The 20,107-nt window shown below is 38.4% G+C and overlaps 1 protein-coding gene across 1 annotated transcript; it reads left to right on the forward strand.

The window, feature by feature from the left end:
* Positions 1-817: 817 nt before the first annotated feature.
* On the forward strand, positions 818-17,785 carry akt2 (v-akt murine thymoma viral oncogene homolog 2). Its single transcript, XM_016241403.1, has 14 exons — positions 818-1,225; positions 6,966-7,121; positions 7,291-7,419; positions 8,118-8,229; positions 8,627-8,774; positions 10,761-10,892; positions 10,978-11,043; positions 11,133-11,201; positions 11,303-11,425; positions 11,588-11,716; positions 14,560-14,774; positions 14,867-14,954; positions 15,213-15,315; positions 16,310-17,785. The coding sequence occupies exons 2-14, from the start codon at positions 7,076-7,078 to the stop codon at positions 16,387-16,389; spliced, it is 1,440 nt and encodes a 479-aa protein (XP_016096889.1). The 5' UTR covers positions 818-1,225; positions 6,966-7,075; the 3' UTR covers positions 16,390-17,785.
* The last annotated feature ends 2,322 nt before the right edge of the window (positions 17,786-20,107 follow it).

Raw genomic sequence — 20,107 nt, forward strand, 5'->3', positions numbered from 1 at the left:
GAAGTATTCTAATTTGTTGAGATAGTGAATTGGTGGGTTTTTGTTCAATGTGAGCCAAAATCATCACAATTAAAAGAACCAAAGACTTAAACTACTTCAGTCTGTGTGCATTGAATTTATTTAATACATGAGTTTCACAATTTGAGTTGAATTACTGAAATAAATGAACTTTTCCACGACATTTATTGAGACACACGTGTGTGTGTGTATATATATATGTACATTTTATAATCTTTAGGGCTCCAGACTGTGACCAAATACATGAATTTACGGCAGTTCTACTTTTAGGGCATCAAGTAGGCGAATTGGGACCCAGCAACTTTTATTTTGGTTCTGAAATAAGGAATCAGTTGAGTTAAAGATTAAATGACTCGCTCATAAGGACAGTCTCTTGTCACCACCTATGTAACTTGAAGGAAAAAACAAAGGAATTCATTTCTATTCTACTCTAGTCTATTCTATCTCATATATTTGGTGTTTAACACATATCTGTTGTGATGTCCCATATGGTACCATGATAATTAATTGGTACTCCACTGAAAGATAGTACCATAGGTAGTGCCCCCCCCCAAAAAAAAAATAAAAAACAAAACTTACACTGGAATAAACAAGCCTGAAATTATGAAAATGGACCCTGCAAAACTGTGGCAGAGAACCTGCAGAGGGAGCTTATACAGTAAACGTACATTTGTGTTACAATATTGAAATAGCAACCGACGAAACAATCCGGACTTTTATGATTTTATTATAAAATCCTACCCTCGCTATCATTGCATTATTGACAAACAGCAACACAAAAAACGGACATTTTCAAATTTCGGACGTTGCCCGTGCGCCGAGCGTGCGCTGAGGTCATTTCCTGTTTGTGCTCCCGTTGAGTCGCTAGACGGAGGCCTATCCACGATACCATCACCAGCGTAATATCTCTCACAGACCTACGGGACGTCCACGACGAGGTTATTAAAAGCCTTAAACGCGTCGAATAAGTGTTGTGGGATGCGTTTGGGCGACCGGGTTCGAGTTTCGGGCCATTGAGGGGCTGGGTGTTGTTATTTTTGGGGCAGCTGAGTGGTCATTGGCAGAGCTCAAAACACAGCAGCTCGCGAGAGGATTAAACATTTCACGTCTCTAAACACCCTTGATTTACTCCACTTACATGGGCTTTTGAGGATTTTTTTTTGTACATTTCAGGTAACCAACACATCGCAGGAGAATAAAAGTGGAGGTAAGGGACTAAAACGTGCATCGATGATTGATGGCTAGCGTGATGTTTAGCCTAGCCCGAGTCTCTGCATTTAAATTGCACTTGAATGTTATGTTTTGTTGCGCGTTGGGATACATTACCAGGCAAATCTGTTCATTAATATGTGTTTCTTAGGTTTACCGTACAGATAGACCGCCTCTCCCGTCATGTTTGCCACTCCGTTTTTCTTTACAAATCTGTTTACTTAATAAAAGCACGCTTAAAGATTAATTTAAACCCATTTGGCGCTTATGCTTATCTCTCCCGCGGGGTCCTTGCTTGCTGATCTATTCTAAGTGCATTATTGTGTCTTGACGGAGATCTCAGTCTACAAAGTTAAAAAAAGAACAGCTGAATTAGTGGAAATGAGAGTATATGATCGATCAGGCCATTTACACGCTGTACAGATGCATGTGGAGTTATAACTCTCTGTGCATGCTGTATGATCGATCAAACTGATGCCACTTTGTTTTTGGTTTTATTAATAGAGCTGCCATGCTGTTCCACGTGGAGTTCAGTGCTGTTCTGTAGGCATGTTTAAAATAGGGAAACTTCATTTAAGGTCAAAGTAGTTAGGTGTTTGACAGATATCAAATAATGCATCTGTCAGGTTTGTGCATGCGTGGAAATGAGGCCTGAAGGTTATTGAGGTTGAGAGAGGGGTCAGGTTCAGGACTTCTCAGTCTGGAATTATTCCACTCGGGATAGAAAGTCTGTAATCATTAGTTTGTTGAAATAGTCACAGCTCTTGTTTGTCTTTCTACTGTGGACTTCAAAGTGTGTGTGTGTGTGAGCGAGAGAGAGTTGTTGAAAAAGAGGAACAGGCAGACAGACTACTGACCGACTGATACACGCACACTAGATGCACATATATATGCCAGCGATAGAGACGGTCAGTGTGTTTTTAATGCCAGTGCATGTGTTAAGCAGTTGTGTAATGGACTAGCAGGGGTGTCACAAGGTGGGTATTTTACTTTGCAGGGATAATCCAGTGTTGTGCCCATGGTGATAGGACAACATGCCAGATGCACTGTTATGCCAGGAAACTCCTCTGGCACAGACTGACCGTATACTCACAACAACCCCTCCCCAACAGCTTCTTTTTTTTTTTGAGCTGTTTGCTAAGGCAAGAATATCTATTACTATTGTATATGTTTAGTGATTTAAACAAACACTTAATACTGAACGTGAAACCATGACATGCATTTTGTCCTGCCACTGTTTGTACTACATATTTGAAAGATGCTACTTCGAATCGTGTTTCTTGTTAAGGAAAGGTGTTGTTGTTTATTAAGAGATCAATGATAGAAGATGAGCAGAAAATCACACAGATTAACATTAAAGAATGGACCAGAGCTGTATCAAGGTGGGAAAAAAATTGGGAGTCGGAACTGGGCTTTTTGGACTTCGGCCACTCTACAAAAAAGAAAGAAACAAAAAAAAATCTTACAACATTTTCTGGTGACGAAAAAAAGGGGTTTAGATATTCTATAACAAGCTGAAATCTGCGTCTTAATAAATATATTAGGCTAATGGTGCGTTCACACCAGACGCAAAGCGAATATGTGCATCGCGCCACTCGCTCTAGATTACTCGCGGGATGTTTTTCGTGTCACTCGCGCGAATAAAAACAGCTCGATCAACCATGCTGGAGATAACTACAATCGCTGTTTTGTACCTCTTGTCAAAAAGTCCCAAATACGATGGAAAGCCAAATGCTGACGTGTCTGGGTTCACAGCACCATCCAGAGGAGGATGAATAACATTAGGATCCTGTATTAATGTGTGGGTTACATTTTACTACTGTTTATGTACACTGATATTACTATTATATTTATTATTGATAGCAGCATCTCTGTAGCCATGCTAATAAAATACAACTACCACTACAACTGATTTTAATTGTTTTCTATGCTCCAGACCTATATAATAACAGACGGCTGCAATAATGCTCTCTTCTATTGTCTGATTCAACTGGACGTGTCAATAAGCTCTTCGCTGATTGGCTTGCGCGAGAATGTGTTAGGTGAATATCTTGCGTTCACGGCAAACGTGTCGCGCATTTCGCGTCATTCGCGTCGCCTGGCGCGAATTCGCCTCTATTCTCTTTATAAAGAATAAAGAGAAAGGAAAAATTTAAATCGCATCATATGACGGTGACCCCTTTAAATTTTGTAAATATGTACTGTATGTGTGTCTTTAAATATACATAATAAATAAACACAGTACACACACATATATTATGTACACAATAACTTTTATTTTGGATGCGATTAATCGTTACCCAGCACAAAACAAAAAAAAACTACTTTATTCAACAATTCGTCATCTCCGCGTCACCCTGGTGCCATTGTGGAGAGTATCCACTGAACGCAAACGGAGTATGCTATTCTGTGTCAGCTGCGTCACGCAGATACATTGTTTTCGTTCAAATCAAAATGTAAACAACAAAGAAAAAGTTTTCTACGTTGTTTACGCTTTGATTTGAACGAAAACAACATATCCGCGTTAGATTTTTGTGGATAGTGGATACTCTCGAAAATGGCACCAGGGTGACGTGGAGGAGACAAATTGTTGAATAAAGTCATTATTTTTGTTATCTTTGTGTACAAAAAGTATTCTCGTTGCTTTGTAAAATTACGGTTGAACACCTGATGTCACATGGATTATTTTACCGATCTCCTTGCTACATTTCTGGACCTTGATTGTGGTAATTACAGTGCTGTCTATGGGAGGGACAGAGAGCTATCAGAATTCATCAAAAACTTCTTAATTTGTGTTCTGAAGATGAGCAGAGGTCTTACGGGTTTAGAACGAAAAAAAAAAAAAAGGGTTGCACCAATATTAACATTGACAGATACGATAAGCCAGTAATTACTTTGATGCTTAGGTCAATAACAGAGAAAATGTCTATTTTAATAGTTCAACTCATATTGAAAAATGTTATTTACTTGTTGTTCCAGACCTGTATGACTTTCTTTTGCATAACAAAACATCAGCTGATACATGTACAAACGTACGCTCACATGTTCTTCAAGTGGATGAACATTTCTGTTCCCTAGTTATCAAGCGTTGCAGCAAAAGCTTGTGCTTTCTAATGTCGCTTCTGAAAACGGCAGGTGTCTTGGCTTGTTCGCAGTACAAAGCGGCATGTTCACCTGTGGCTCAGACTAATTGGCATCTTCATGGTGATGGAATAGTGTTGTCGCATTTCCTGTCAGAAATGGTTTAAAAACACTTTGTGGTAAGTGAGGTTCATCCTTGTCCCGTGTTCATTAAGTGCGTGTTATTCTCTTGACATATATTGTGATTTAAAAAAACAACAACAACAGCATTTGCATTATATGTATATTATCAGAGTAAAAGACCAAAATAACCACAAAAACTGCATTCCCTGTCCTTTTGCAAATATGGACAGGGAATGCAGGTTCCGTGGTTATTTTGGTCTTTCTTCCAGCAGATAACTTTTTAGCACACACTTTATTTATCTAAGCACGACACCTCAATTAAACATGTTTGTAAATTCAAATGAAGTTCCACAGGATCATAAAAAATAAGAAAATTTGTTCCTTTTATGTAACTGATGTCATGCAAATCAATAGAGGTAAATGGTCTTAGAACAAATACAGCATAAAAACAATTAACAAAATATTAAACACACAATTAATATAATTTTATATCATATTTTGAATCCATTATGGCTACAATAAATTATTCATCAAAGAATGAGACCTCTTTAAAAGTCTGATAATGTATCAGACTTTTAAAGAGGTCTCATTCTTTGAAAGTCTGATAATGTATCTTAGGGTATCTGTCTTGTCTTTTCGAACTGGATTGGTCATCCTTTCTGGGTCTCAGAACAGACGTGAGGTTAATATTTGCATTGTTCACATAAGCCATTTAATAATAAAAGGTGATCAATAGTCCTCTCATATACTACACACAGATTACATTGTCTTCTTAAAGATGTTCAAGACAAAAAAAAAATGAACGCGGATTAAATCCATCATCATCCACCAGGATCGAGACCCTGATCCTCCATCAGCACTTCTATCCCACATGTAAAGAAACTTGTTTGTGAATAATGACTCAGCACTTTAGATTCATTCATGCAGTGTACAATACCACTGAAATTTTCCATAGAATGTCTAGCACTCACCTCTTTGTCATGATCTGTTCCTTCATTTCTTTCCTCCTGCGCCCAGTTAGAGCTTGATATTGGATCGTGCACGGGAGTCTCTGTTTTATTCAGTGAGATGATAACAAATGAAATTCAGCTGTCCCTCATCTGTTAAATGTGAAATTGAGGCTTATCTGTTGCAGAGTGCTGAATGCTGCATTTATGTCAAGTTTACATTACAAACATTTCTAAACAGGTGGCATTCCTGCAGCTTTGGTCAGGTAACCATTAGGCTTGCTGCGATAGACGGTGTTTTCGGTTATACTGGTGTTAAGCTGCAACACCGTTTACGTCATTTGCCTAAAAATCATTTAGCCAAGTTCAGTTAGAGGACAGACACTTTTAAAAACTAAACGCTCAATGCAGCGTGTCGAACCGTGCGCGAACGACAGTGCACCACGGAGCAGGAGTCAGATTTTATGTATCACGTGAGGAGAGTGAGTCGAGCTGACTTGACAAAAGTGAGGTGAGAAAGACAAGACTATGGCAGAAGATTGTTTAGAAAGGAAATTTGGCAATATTTTTTTTAAACATTCGTTTCTTATTTATTTGGTTCCACAGTGTTTGCTGATTACTTTATTTAAACTTTATATTTTATTTGTTTTATTTTACATCAAGGTGTATATGCCGTGCCTCCAAGCTTTCTTATTCGTTTTGCTAATAAATGTTCTGTTTCTTATTTATTTGGTTCCACAGTGTTTGATGATTTTCAGTTTTATATACCTATTTAAACTTTGTGTAGCCCAAGTAATTTGTTATTTTATTAGGCGTATATGGTATATTTTTATTCGTTTTGTTAATAAAATTTCTGAGTTTGACGTTATTGTTGTTGTTTGAATTGAATCAACGCCGATTTGCTGCTAATTTGAAAGTGAAAGTAAAACGCGCACTGCACTTTTTCAAGCTATTTGAAAGCCAAGAAATTTGGGGAAAAGATGGAAAACTCAAACGAACAATTGCTTGACGCCGAATTGCGGCAATTCAATTGCCGCTAATTTGAAAGTGAAAGTAAAATGAGCACGGCACTTTTACAAGCCATTTGAAAGCGAAGAAAAGAGGGAAACTCAAACGAACTAACACCCCCACCCCAACGGTGATACCAGTATTACCGGTGTTGTCACACGTCGATTAACCGGTGGGAAAATTTCCTCACCGTCACAATCCCTAGTGACCATTTGTGGAAAATCTTCAGTTGTGTGCTAGAGTATTTTGGATGCAGTAATGATAATAATAAATTCACACGCAAAATGCTTTTATTAAAGGAATCATTCACCCAAATTGAAAATTCTCATTTATTCACCCTCTTCCAAACCTAATGTTTTTCTTTAGTCTGCTGAACACACACACAAAAAGATATTATGAAAAACGCCTTTTTGCCATACATTAAAAGTCAGTGGGCATCTAATGTTGGCATTGTTCTTGTTTTGTTCACAAACACTGTTTGCTAAAAATAAGCAACAGAAATGTAAAACTCCTTAGTCTGTGGTGCTTCCTGTGTTATACTTTATTGTGGTTAACCTTGGTTTATTTGCATGATCCCAGGTGAGTCTGGCTCTGCGATACTGAACATCTGCCTGACCCGAGACTCAACGCTCCCCCTCCCCCAACCTCCCTGCCACCCTGCCCTACGCCCCACACGCCCCTAACCCAGCATGAACGAGGTCAGCATCGTCAGAGAGGGCTGGCTCCACAAGAGAGGTGAGATTGCTTACTCACCCTATCAACAGTCTATCATATTTTTGTATTGTAAACACTTATTGTTATTGTTTAGAGTTGTTGTCTTCCTTGTCTCTGCCTTTTTTATTTATCCCCACTTTCTTTCTCCTGCCATCTACTTCCTTGTATCTCTTCCTCCTCCTGTCTGCAGGTGAATACATTAAGACTTGGAGGCCCCGATATTTCATCCTAAAGAGTGATGGCTCTTTCATCGGCTACAAGGAGAAGCCAGATACGTCAGACCACAATCAGCCGCCTCTCAATAACTTTTCTGTTGCAGGTCTGCCACACTTTACTGTATCTCTCCACACAAACCAGATTGTGTTTAGTATGCTAACAAGGTAGTTTAGTTTTAGAGCTATGGGCTATTATTAAGGCAAGGGATGCATGTTAAAGATAATTGCACCAAATAGGAAATTGGACAATATCAGCAGGGTTTTTGTTGTCGTTTATTTTTATACATTTGTTTATATCTGGCAACATTGAATCTTTCATTGTTTCAGCTTATTTAGAGATTTTAAGGATCACTTCCCATCACTTAGCACCTAAAGTGGTAGTGGTAAATTATGGCAAAAACTTTATCTGTTTGTCTGACCAGTAGAAAATGGGGCAGTGTTTAAGAAAACCTGTTAAAAAGTGTTTTTAATTTTACAAAAGTGGCCCGGAAATTACACAATTAATGTTTAAATACAAATTAATGTGTTTGCGAAAGTACAAAAAAATAAATAATAATTTGACTTGAGGTTTTGTGTGTGTGTGTGTGTATGTGCGTTTTTCAATCAATGTTGGATGTTCTTGTTTGTTTAAATATCCTAAACCTGGATACTAGCGTATTCGGTCAAGAATAATCTCCCAATTAAGAAAGCAAGAGGTCATCAAATAGCAGTTGACTTAATATATGAAGTTTAGAAACTTTTGACAAATTCAACCAATTTAAATCCAAAATACAACTTTTCAGAACTTTAATATCCTTCACAGAGTGTCAGCTGATGAAGACTGAACGACCTCGGCCGAACACATTTGTCATCCGCTGCTTGCAGTGGACCACTGTTATTGAGCGCACCTTCCATGTGGACAGCAATGCTGAAAGGTGAGGAGATGAGATGGAGGGTCCTGCTGCAATCAGTGTCCTTGTTGTGAATGAATGAGTGGAAGAGAGAGAGCTTAAGAAGCAGATGCTGAATGGTATTTACTGGAAAAGCAGATTTAGTTGTATTAACCAGATTTTTGCCAACCAAAACAGGTTATTACTCACTGCCTGTTGCTTATATTGAATCGTAAGGGAGTTGAAAAACATTTCAGTGGTAACCGGAATTGTGTTTAGGTCATTATGTGACTAAAGAGCCCAATTCTTTCAAAGGATGGCAATCATCTACATGTGACCAGTGTAAGAACATAGAAAATAACAAGAGGAACCACAACTTGCTTATTGTTTTAATGTATTTCTTGGATTTAATGAATATGATTTTATCTTGATGTCAATGCAGAGAGGAGTGGATACGTGCAATCCAGGCTGTGGCCAATGGGCTCAAGTCTCGGGAAGAGGAGGAGCCAATGGACATCAACTTTGGCTCCCCTGGAGACAACAGCTTGGAGGGGATGGAGGCTGCCATTGCAAAGTCCCGCACCAAAGTGGTAAGTGCCTTAACTCAAGGTGTAGCCACGTTCTGGTGGTTTGGGTAACGTTTCACTTCTCCATAAGAAACAATCTCAGTTGTCCATTGTCTGAAGGAACCAGTTTCCTACACAGCTGTGCCAGTTTCATGTTTCTCGTATCACTTTGCCCTCTCTATCTTCTTAAATAATAGAATAATATTTCATATCCAGTTATTTTAAAGAATATTTCACCCAAAAATAAAAATTTTACTCGCCCTCAGGCCATTCAAGATGTAGATGAGTTTGTTTCTTCATTTGATCAGATTTGCTTAGCATCTGCAGTGAATGGGTGCAATAAGAATGAGTTCAAAAAGCTGATTTAAACAACATAGTAATCCACAGGTAATTGACGTGACTGTAGTTTATCAGTAAACTTGTAAAGCGAAAAAGCTGCTTGTTTGTAAGAAGCAAATCTATCGGTAAGGTGTATTAAATTTAAACGGTTGTTTCTGGCCAAAATTTGAGTCCATAATAACACTTCCTCCAGAGAAAAAGTCTGTCTCCTGTTGCCCTCTCACATCAGTTTTGCGTGTTTCCAGCTGTTCTTCCACTTGTCTCGAGACCGTGTGTTTACGGAGGATAGAGCTCGCTTCTATGGGGCTGAAATTGTTTCAGCATTGGAATATCTGCACTCTAAAGACGTCGTCTACAGGGACCTAAAGGTTTTCTGTGTTTAATGTTCTATGTAATTATTGTGAAAATACTTTGAATTGTTTTTGAAAATTGTGTCATAGACCACAAAGACGTGAAGTCTGTGTTCCTTTTTTCCACAAATGACAAAACACTATTTCCTAATTCTGTTCAAATTGCGTTTGTCTCTGCAGCTGGAGAATCTGATGCTGGACAAAGATGGTCATATTAAAATCACAGACTTCGGCCTGTGTAAAGAGGGCATTACTAATGAGGCCACCATGAAAACATTCTGTGGGACCCCAGAGTACCTTGCTCCTGAGGTACTGCCTACTCACTCCATGAATGTGTTTTTTCAAACGATTTTTGGATAAATGTGGAAAAACCCTGTGAATCAGGCCCAGCTCTGATTTTCTCATTTTATGACCTATTATAATGAAATCCCACACTGTTTTAAAGCAGGAAAACCATCTTGTTGTTTGTGTTTTGAACTTCACCATATTGAAAGGAGAGCAGAAGCTACAATGCATCTTTGCAATATTACACAATACATGTCAAGAAGTACTAGATGAAGGTTTAAGAATATATAAAAAGGAATATTTAAACATTAATTTAAAAAGCAGATGACATGGCAGCCCAAATCATCACAGACTGGAAACTTCACATTGGACTTCAAGCAACATGGTTTCTGTGCCTCTCCACTCTTCCTCCAGACTCTGGGACCTTGATTTCCAAATGAAATGCAAAATTTACTTTCATCTGAAAAGAGGACTTTGGTCCACTGTGTTTTCTGAAGTCCACAGTCAACGCAGCCATCTACTAGGAAGTTAAAAACCTCTTGATGATGGACTTGTTTATTACAAACACAGGTTTTTACTTCACAAGATGTGGATTGTAATGTGGATTACTGTAATAAACAAAATTACTCCGAATCAGCTTGTCAAAATAATCCTGTTCAGCATTATATGAGACTCTTCCACTCTGCTTTGGGGTCCTATTCACCCTGCCATGGTTTATTTTGTGATAATGTCAGGCTGGCTGTACATTATCCATTACTTGGCATTACTTAACTGTAGATGATATTGCACAAAACGGTTAAATTGTGAGTTTGCAAGTATGTGGCAATGAGTTTAAGTTGTTAATTTTTGTGTGACTAAAATGTTTTTTCTCTTTCTATTAATAAGGATTGTCTCAATGTGTTTATTATAAATAAAATATAAAAAGTAGGTTTTATTTATAAAAGCCTTTTTTTTTTTTAAATGTTGAGATTTTATGACTGAGCAGATTTAATTCTAATACAAAAAACTTCATGAATCATTTTTTTTTCTTCTTTAGACAATGAGTGACTTTGACTACTTAAAGCTGCTGGGTAAAGGCACTTTTGGAAAGGTGATTCTAGTAAGGGAAAAGGCTACTGGCATGTACTATGCCATGAAGATCCTACGCAAAGAGGTCATCATTGCTAAGGTGGGCAGCACACAAATCAGAAGTTTATAATGCTCCTTGTGTGAGACACATGACACAGTGGTGCGTCCTTTTTTGTCTATTTCAGGACGAGGTTGCACACACAATCACAGAAAGCAGAGTGTTGCAGAACACACGGCATCCGTTCCTTACAGTACGTCCATCTCCATCAGGGGCTTTTTTGTTGCACAATTATCTTGGTTCTAGATTTGTTAGTTCACATTGTTTTCAATCTCTCTACAGACACTAAAATACGCCTTCCAGACACGAGATCGATTGTGTTTCGTCATGGAGTACGCAAATGGAGGCGAGGTTTGGCACATCTTGTCGCTCCTTACAAAAACAAACTAGAAAAGCCTTCACATTCTGTCTCTTTTAAAATTCTGTTTTGTCTCCTTTTTGCGTGTTTCCAGCTGTTCTTCCACTTGTCTCGAGACCGTGTGTTTACGGAGGATAGAGCTCGCTTCTATGGGGCTGAAATTGTTTCAGCATTGGAATATCTGCACTCTAAAGACGTCGTCTACAGGGACCTAAAGGTTTTCTGTGTTTAATGTTCTATGTAATTATTGTGAAAATACTTTGAATTGTTTTTGAAAATTGTGTCATAGACCACAAAGACGTGAAGTCTGTGTTCCTTTTTTCCACAAATGACAAAACACTATTTCCTAATTCTGTTCGAATTGCGTTTGTCTCTGCAGCTGGAGAATCTGATGCTGGACAAAGATGGTCATATTAAAATCACAGACTTCGGCCTGTGTAAAGAGGGCATTACTAATGAGGCCACCATGAAGACATTCTGTGGGACCCCAGAGTACCTTGCTCCTGAGGTACTGCCTACTCACTCCATGAATGTGTTTTTCAATCGATTTTTGGATCATAGTTTAATAGATTAAATGTGGAAAAACCCTGTGAATCAGGCCCAGCTCTGATTTTCTCATTTTATGACCTATTATAATGAAATCCCACACTGTTTTAAAGCAGGAAAACCATCTTGTTGTTTGTGTTTTGAACTTCACCATATTGAAAGGAGAGCATCTTTGCAATATTACACAATACATGTCAAGAAGTACTAGATGAAGGTTTAAGAATATATAAAAAGGAATATTTAAACATTAATTTAAAGCAAGTCCTATGAAGTAGAAAGCTAAAAGACAAAAGGCTTGAAACTATTTTCTGTTACATTTGTATGTAATTTGTAAGTTAATGTAATTGTCTTAAAGGCATAAGGTTGGTTTAAAGGGGTCATGAACTGCCTTTTTTATTTTGTACTTTCCTCTGAGGTCTATTTATAATGTTATGAAAAATTTTTACATTAAAAAAAACATCATAATTTAGTAGTAATATGCTTTTTTCTGTCCTGTTTTGACCCGCCTCATCAGAACGCTCTATTTGAATAGGCGTGGTGGATTGTAGACTCGGATGCAATATTACACAATACATGTCAAGAAGTACTAGATGAAGGTTTAAGAATATATAAAAAGGAATATTTAAACATTAATTTAAAACAAGTCCTATGAAGTAGAAAGCTAAAAGACAAAAGGCTTGAAACTATTTTCTGTTACATTTGTATGTAATTTGTAAGTTAATGTAATTGTCTTAAAGGCATAAGGTTGGTTTAAAGGGGTCATGAACTGCCTTTTTTATTTTGTACTTTCCTCTGAGGTCTATTTATAATGTTATGAAAATTTTTTACATTAAAAAAACATCATAATTTAGTAGTAATATGCTGTCCTGTTTTGACCCGCCTCATCAGAACGCTCTATTTGAATAGGCGTGGTGGATTGTAGACTCGGCAGTAGGGCTGTGCGATATGGACAAAAAAAACCTATCGCAATTTCTTACACAACATTTATCCATTATTTTGATTTCAAATCCAAACGTTGTTTCTGAACATGCTTTTTCAGCATTGTGATTCTCTTTTATCACAGTACAGTAAAACAACCTTTCATAGACATCTTCACGTTTAAACTCAATAAATATAACTTTGTTTAACTACCACCACGAGTGCCATCTATTATTGCCTTGTTTCTCTAAAAGTGCACTTTTCCTTGTTCCAAATCTAGCCAAAAAGCCATGTGTTGACTGTGAAACAGTAGACTTTAATTATATGCATTTATGGTGTAATATCTAAATTTCTGTGTCAATCCATGTTAATTTTTACTGCGAATAATGCGCTGTCACTTTAATTCAGCACGTGCAGCACAGCAGAAATAGACTCCGTGCGGAAACGATCGCAGCATGACTGCTGCAGATGCACCGCTCCTGGAGCGCACTGTCGGAGAGCAATCGCGTGCAGTGTGAACGCTCTGATCCGTTCACATGGGTGCGGACAAAATACGCACCACATACGGAGTGTGTGAACCTGGCGTTATGTTTGTATGCCCGCCCGGACTGTTCTGTTCTCGTGCTCCATTTAGGCGCGCTGCATTCTGATTGGTTCGGATAGCATACAGCGGGAGGTCGGGGGCGCGGAAAATCGTGCTATAAAGCGATTTAGAAATCTCGCAAGCTCAAATCGCGATTTCGATTAATCGCACAGCCCTACTCGGAAGTAAACGCCCACTGGTACGATTGGCTAAAAGTTGCGTATGTTTGACAACCTACATCCTTCACAGATGCATGCTGCTGTGATTTAGGTTTAAAACGCATAAATACTCAGTACATATCAAACAATCTGAAATAACAGACAAAGTAATAGTGACCACGTAATAAAAACAGGTACTCACACTTGTGTGGTGCGACATTACTGTCGGATCCAATATATTCGGCATAGCATCGTCTTTTATTTTCAGTCGTTCTGAAAATCCTGCATCGAATTGTGCCTTGTTTGTAAATGAATCCACGGTAAAATTAAGTGAACAAACGGCCAAGTTCTTGCTGATGCAGTCTGGAACTTCATTAAAAAGAAAGTTCGTCCACTGATCACACTTTCCTGATGTTGGGATCAGAAGGAAGGCAGTGCAAAGACTGCACAGCTTGGCACTGAACTGCGTCTTGTTGTCTTTGGAGCCATCTTTATCGTTTGATTTCTGCGTAGACCTGCGTTTGTCTCTCTCGTTATTTACATTACATGTGTGAATCGGTGGGCGGGGCTAAACAGGCAGTGATGTTGAAGCAGGTGTTGATCTTCTGCGGAGGTGGTGTTTAGCCACAATATTACGTCATAAAGTGGTACATTCCACAACCTGTCGTTTTGGCAGACTGGCTTCAATATAAGCTGTTTTTTTACAAGAAAGTTTTGAGTTCTGAAACTTACAGGATGTTTTTATAGTACAATGACCTCTTACATGTCACAAGATCAAGGGAATTTAGATTTCTCCGTTCATGACCCCTTAAATATAATTTGGCAGGATTGTTCTTTCGGCTAACAGAAAAAAAAGGAAAATCAGCCAGTTATTCTTTTGTGCATTCCTTGTGTATTCTTATTGTCCACACATCCACAAGGTTTGGTCACTGATAGCCAAATAGCTAATTATGGTTTATATACATTATTAAAGTAAAATTATTTACAAAAGCAGTTTAGAGATGTCTTTAAGCACTAGCGGCATGAACTTTGATATACCTTCCCAATATTAAAGAATGTCTTGTTTAAGCTTCTTGTTTTCTCTTTCTTTATTGCCATCTCTAAATGGTCTACTTATTTTCATGTTCTCCACGTTCTTTGCTGTAGGTATTAGAAGACAATGATTATGGCCGTGCAGTGGATTGGTGGGGTCTGGGAGTGGTCATGTATGAAATGATGTGTGGTCGGCTGCCGTTCTATAACCAGGACCACGAACGTCTGTTTGAGCTCATTTTAATGGAGGAGATTCGCTTCCCTAGAAACCTCTCGCCCGAGGCAAAGGCCTTGCTGGCCGGCCTGCTCAAGAAAGACCCCAAACAGAGGTAAGAGGAGCATCTGTTTCTACTTTTGTTATGACGGGGGGTGTCGGGGGGTCTTGTGTATGTTTTAGTAATATGAATTTGGTGTTTTTAAGGCTTGGAGGAGGTCCTGATGATGCCAAAGAAGTGATGACACACAAGTTCTTCAGTTCCATGAACTGGCAAGACGTCCTTCAAAAGAAGGTAAGAGTTTAAGTCAGTGGGAGCCGATTCATGAGATGTAATCGTCACGCATATTAGAGAATGTACACTGTTAATGTCTTAGACAGATGCTCTCAAATATCATTTGCGTTCATGTTCCAATATTGTGTGTCAGCATGATTGATGCAACGTGATCGAAAGACATATACCCTCAAACACAACATGTTTATTTTTTTACTACTTTAGACATTTAACAGTGAACAGTCGTTTATGCTGATCTCTGCGTGTGGTTTTATGCAGCTCATGCCACCCTTCAAGCCGCAAGTGACCTCAGAGACAGACACACGCTACTTTGACGACGAGTTCACTGCACAGACCATTACTGTCACGCCACCTGACCAATGTGAGTACCTCAGTTCTTCCTCCTTGCCTGTCTGCTTGCGAGGTGTCACAACTCTTTGTGTGTCTGAGAAAATTATTAACAAGTCACTTTGTGGAAAATGACAGCAAATATTTTAGCCCTCAAAACTGTTCCAAATAAGTCGCACAAGTATTTAAGTTGCACTGGATCAAAAATGTGTTAAGAGAAAAAAAAACTAAACACGGCCGCATTGGTGTAAAAGTCGCATGATGCTGTTATTATTACATACAATGTAAAATATCTGTACATGAAAGATTTACAAACATAAGCACTATAAAGATTATGGTGTCATTCATTAAACAACATTTAGGCTATTATAAAGGCCAAACCTCACAGCACGTATCAGATGAAGAATAAAACGAGAAAAGTATGATGTTTAATAAAAAAAAATAATTCCCATGGAAGGAGATATTTAGCAGAATGTCGAGGCTGCTCTGCTTCTCTATAGTGAAAGTTAATGGAGGCCACAGACTGAAATTTGAGCTATTCGCTGAAAGTCTTCCCCTTTATCATAGTTTTCAGATCTCATTCTTGCTTGTGCGCAAAAGACGAATATAAAAGTTGTGGCCGGTTTGAATTAGGGATCCTGTTTACTTTGTTAGCGTACATTACTAGTCTTGTGGTGAACAATTCATCCGTCCAAAATTAATCCACAGAAATAAATAGTTTGTTTTAATAATCGCCAGCGAAAATCTGCTTCAAGTCTGGAATCGCATTAATCGTTTCTATCACGCAATACTGACTTTTTTAACTCGCAACTGCGAGTTTATATCTCGCAATTTTGACTTCGTTTCTCCGAATTGTGAGTTTTTTTTCTCGCAATTCTGAGAAAATAAGTCCGAATTGTGAGGAAAAAATGCCTCCATTACCTTTTTTTTTTTATTCAGTGGCAGAAAGAGGCTTCCATACATTTAGATGTTAGAGGTTGAATGTTCATTAATTGATATTATTTGTTCTTTGTCTCTGTTGCTTGCAGATGACAGTCTTGATGCCGAGGACCCAGATACACGCACACACTTCTCGCAATTTTCCTACTCAGCCAGTGTGCGGGAGTGACCACCCCCCTCCCCACTTCTCTCACCCTTACCAGCAAACCGGACGCCCCTCACATACACAAACGCAAACTCATACAAGGACATGTGCACCAGCAACCCAAGCCTACTGAGGAGTGGGTTCTAGGCCGGAGTACGGCATCTGTGAACGATCCTGAACAGGTGGGACCCTCTGGTCAGTCCTGGTTTCTGATTGGCCTTTCATCCAGCCAATCGTAGCCTGACACTACACACCGCAACACAATCTATCAATCACTGAATAAATCTCAACCAATCAGGTACCACAGCTCTGCACCAGCAGGTTTCAGGACACATGCTCACACTCAAAACACTGGACTACGGGACTAAAGCCTCTTGTAAACACAAATATCGAACACATTTTAAATCATCTTGTGGGGACAAGAGAAATCAAACTATTTGGACTTATTTCCCACTGATTGTTACAGTTTTAAAGCCATATTTCTGCAGTTGTACAAGTGCTCTTTCTGGAACTAGCTGTTACCAATAGTGTTTTTACAGCGGGAGGACCGATGATGGGGTAACACGGAAAGGAATAGTGCTGTTTCTCTGCCTAGGTAGCGTACCGAATGCTGTGCGTGTGCGAACATTGACGGATGTGTGTTCTCAGTCTACATCTTCAACTGTGTGTCTTTTTGTGTTTCGATTTTGTACATGGGCATAAAGGAGTAGAACAGGGTGGGATTGTTAGGGGTTTGGAGACTCACACACTTTAGATGTGAAAATGTTTGTGCTTTAAAGGGAAGAGAGAGAGGAAGACAGCTCTAGCATGTTAACTGGTTTCCTCCACAACCAGGAACCTTGAAACTGGCTTTATAGAGAGGCGTTTTTCCAGTTTTCATCTGAAGCCCCAGAGGCTTGTTGTTCCAAGGTTACTGTATCATAGAAACTGTCCATCATGTTGTTTTCATGCTCGCGAATGTTTTGCAGGCATTGACGTTCAAGTTTATAGACAAACATACAGGCAACAACCGTAAAAAACTAAACAAAGGATTTGAATGTCCTGTTATTTAACTGCAAGAGCTACTGCATCAGTTAAAGTAGCAAGCAGTGGAAACACGTACCTGCGTGCTACACCCTTGTTGTCGCAGGCTTGACACTTTTTTCATTTCTCCTTTTTTTTTTATAGTGTAGTCAGAAAAAAAAATGGTTAGGATGTTTGAGAGAAAATGCTCAACTTCATCTCCAGATGTGTAACGTAGGTTAACGAAGCTGTCAGAACACACCGCTTAGATGTGTGAGGTGTTTCTTTCTTTTGCCTTTTTAAAGATGCTTCGTGTGTAAGGAACATCAAACTATTTTGTTTTTTGTTTTATTCCTTATTTTATTTGGATCATTTTTTTTCTTCATTCGCCAGCTCCCTGAAATTAAATTGTCTTGATAAAATATATATATATATATATAAAAATATATATTACAATAGAAAAGTTTTTTTGGTTTGTTTCTTTTGTCCATCTTTCCATGTGTAGTTCATTTGTGCATGTGTGGGTGTGTAATAAGGTAGTCACGGTATATATTTGCAAGGGGAAATGAAAAGCTTCCTTTCTTGAGATCCGACGATCTTTCGTGTTTAAACATGATATACATTACCATCCCTCCTCCATAAACTTGCTCATACAGAAAGGTCCTTACTGGTGCCAACAGCAGGGCCGAACTGAAGTGCTTCTACGGGTCTTAAACACATCAAGCCCAAAAGTTGCTGTCTGTTTTAGGCATCTCACTAGGTTTTGAAACAGCCCTTATTGCCTTGACTGAGAGAGACCGCTAGATGGTGCCATTTGCCTGTGTTATTAAATAATACTTTGCCCCGGACATAAATTAACATATGCACACTCTAGTTCACACCATTAATGATGCTCAAATATAGTTTTTAAAAGAAACTTTTGGGTGGAGACATGAGAGGAAAAGATCTAAAATGGTCTGCTGTAGTGCTCTCACCCATTTTTCTTATGTGTATATACCTACTTGTAGGACAAATCAGCTTTGATTATTTTGCAACTTTAACCATCGACTGTTCTGTTCTGAATGTGATGAACAATCACGAATGTCATCATTGATGCTCAGTTTACTTTTTTAGTGCAGGGGATGCAAACGTTGGGGGGAAACTTGAAATATTTCTGCAAACTTTGATTTTTTTTTTTTTTTTTGGGGCTACAGAGTGCAGTGGGTTATGCTTTGCTATTAGGACATTCATGCAAGTAAATTCTTTTGTCAAAAACTGTATGATGTCTGCCTCCTTTACTAACCCAACAGCATGCCAAATTAATCAAGTGGACAGCAGATTTTGAGACACAGTGTTCTTCGGCCAGTGCTCAAGGGCTCAAAAATTTGCAAAATTTTTGTTTTATTGAAGATGTTTATACTTTAGGCACGTAATTGGTCAAACATTTGAAATGTCTTTATATTTTGCTCTAACAATATCTAGAAAATTATTTTAAGAGACGGTGATTATTAATGACCATGATTACTCACTCCCACAGCAGTGAGACACTTAACGGGATAATTTAGTCTGTTTCAGCAGTGGTCTGGATAATAATCTACACCTAAATAATGACACTGGGGGAAAAAAAAAAAAAAAAAACTTTCATGGCCAGTCATTTAAACAAAAATACAGGGACACCGTTTTTGCTGTTTTCCGACAGTCAGAACTATTCATTTAAAAACTACTTATATTTTGGTGGCTGATGAGCAGTAGATTTTAACCAGGGGCAGTGGCTCACTTAGGGGGCTACAAGATGGCGTGCATTTATTTATATATATATATATATAAGCTATATAAAACAATGTTTTAAAAAATCAAAATGTAAACTGGCATAATTTCTATTTCAACAACTGTCATTTAATCTAAGAATGAGGGTTGAGCTTTGACAGGTTTTTTTGGGGGGGGGGTCATGTCAGTCACAGTGCTGACTGCCTACACAACAAACCCCTAAACTACACAATTAACTCCTAAACCTACCTTAAACCCTAACCTTAAAGTGATAGTTCACCAAAAATGAAGCTTCTTTAATCATTTTCATTACAAAGCCTGGTTATGTCATGTCATTTCAAGCCTGTGTGACTGACTGACTTCAGTGGAACACAACAGATGATATTGTGAGAAATGATTCCCAGCTCAAAACCTGGGCACTTTGCAGTCATTGAAAAAGCAATGAATTCTAAAGTGAAACGAGACGTTTTACAGGGGAATGTCAGAACTGCAGATCATATCTTCAAGCTTTAGATTGGGTTGGGTGATGCAACAACACAATGACCCAAAACACACAAATAAATCTACTCATGACTGAATGAAATATAAAGAAGTATGTGTTTCCTTGTGTCCTGACCTTAAGTCAGTTGAAATGCTGTGGCGTTAAAGTGGACCGTGCTATCAAGACAGAAATACTGATAAACTGTAACAGATTTGTGTCCTGACCTTAAGTCAGTTGAAATGCTGTGGCGTTAAAGTGGACCGTGCTATCAAGACAGAAATACTGATAAACTGTAACAGATTTATGGGGAGGGATTCAAAGCTGGTCACAAGTCTGCTACAGGAAAAGTTTGCTAGAGGTTGAGTTGTTGAAGGAGGATCTACAAATGTTCATTTACTTTGCACTGCGAATGATTAATTGGTGTATTCGAAAAAAATTTGAAAGTACAATTGTTTGTGTGATATTAGTTGTCAGATTGTGTTGGTCAACAAATGTGAAATTATGTAATCAGTG

The sequence above is a fragment of the Sinocyclocheilus grahami genome, unplaced genomic scaffold (assembly GCF_001515645.1).
Source record: "Sinocyclocheilus grahami isolate Dianchi unplaced genomic scaffold, SAMN03320097.WGS_v1.1 scaffold621.1, whole genome shotgun sequence".
NCBI lineage: Eukaryota > Metazoa > Chordata > Actinopteri > Cypriniformes > Cyprinidae > Sinocyclocheilus > Sinocyclocheilus grahami.

Coding starts and splice junctions, on each gene's coding strand:
- akt2 (XM_016241403.1), top strand. CDS start 7,076: ATGAACGAGGTCAGCATCGTCAGAGAGGGCTGGCTCCACAAGAGAG. Junction 7,122..7,290: donor GGGCTGGCTCCACAAGAGAG/GTGAGATTGCTT, acceptor TCCTGTCTGCAG/GTGAATACATTAAGACTTGG. Junction 11,426..11,587: donor TCGTCTACAGGGACCTAAAG/GTTTTCTGTGTT, acceptor TTGTCTCTGCAG/CTGGAGAATCTGATGCTGGA.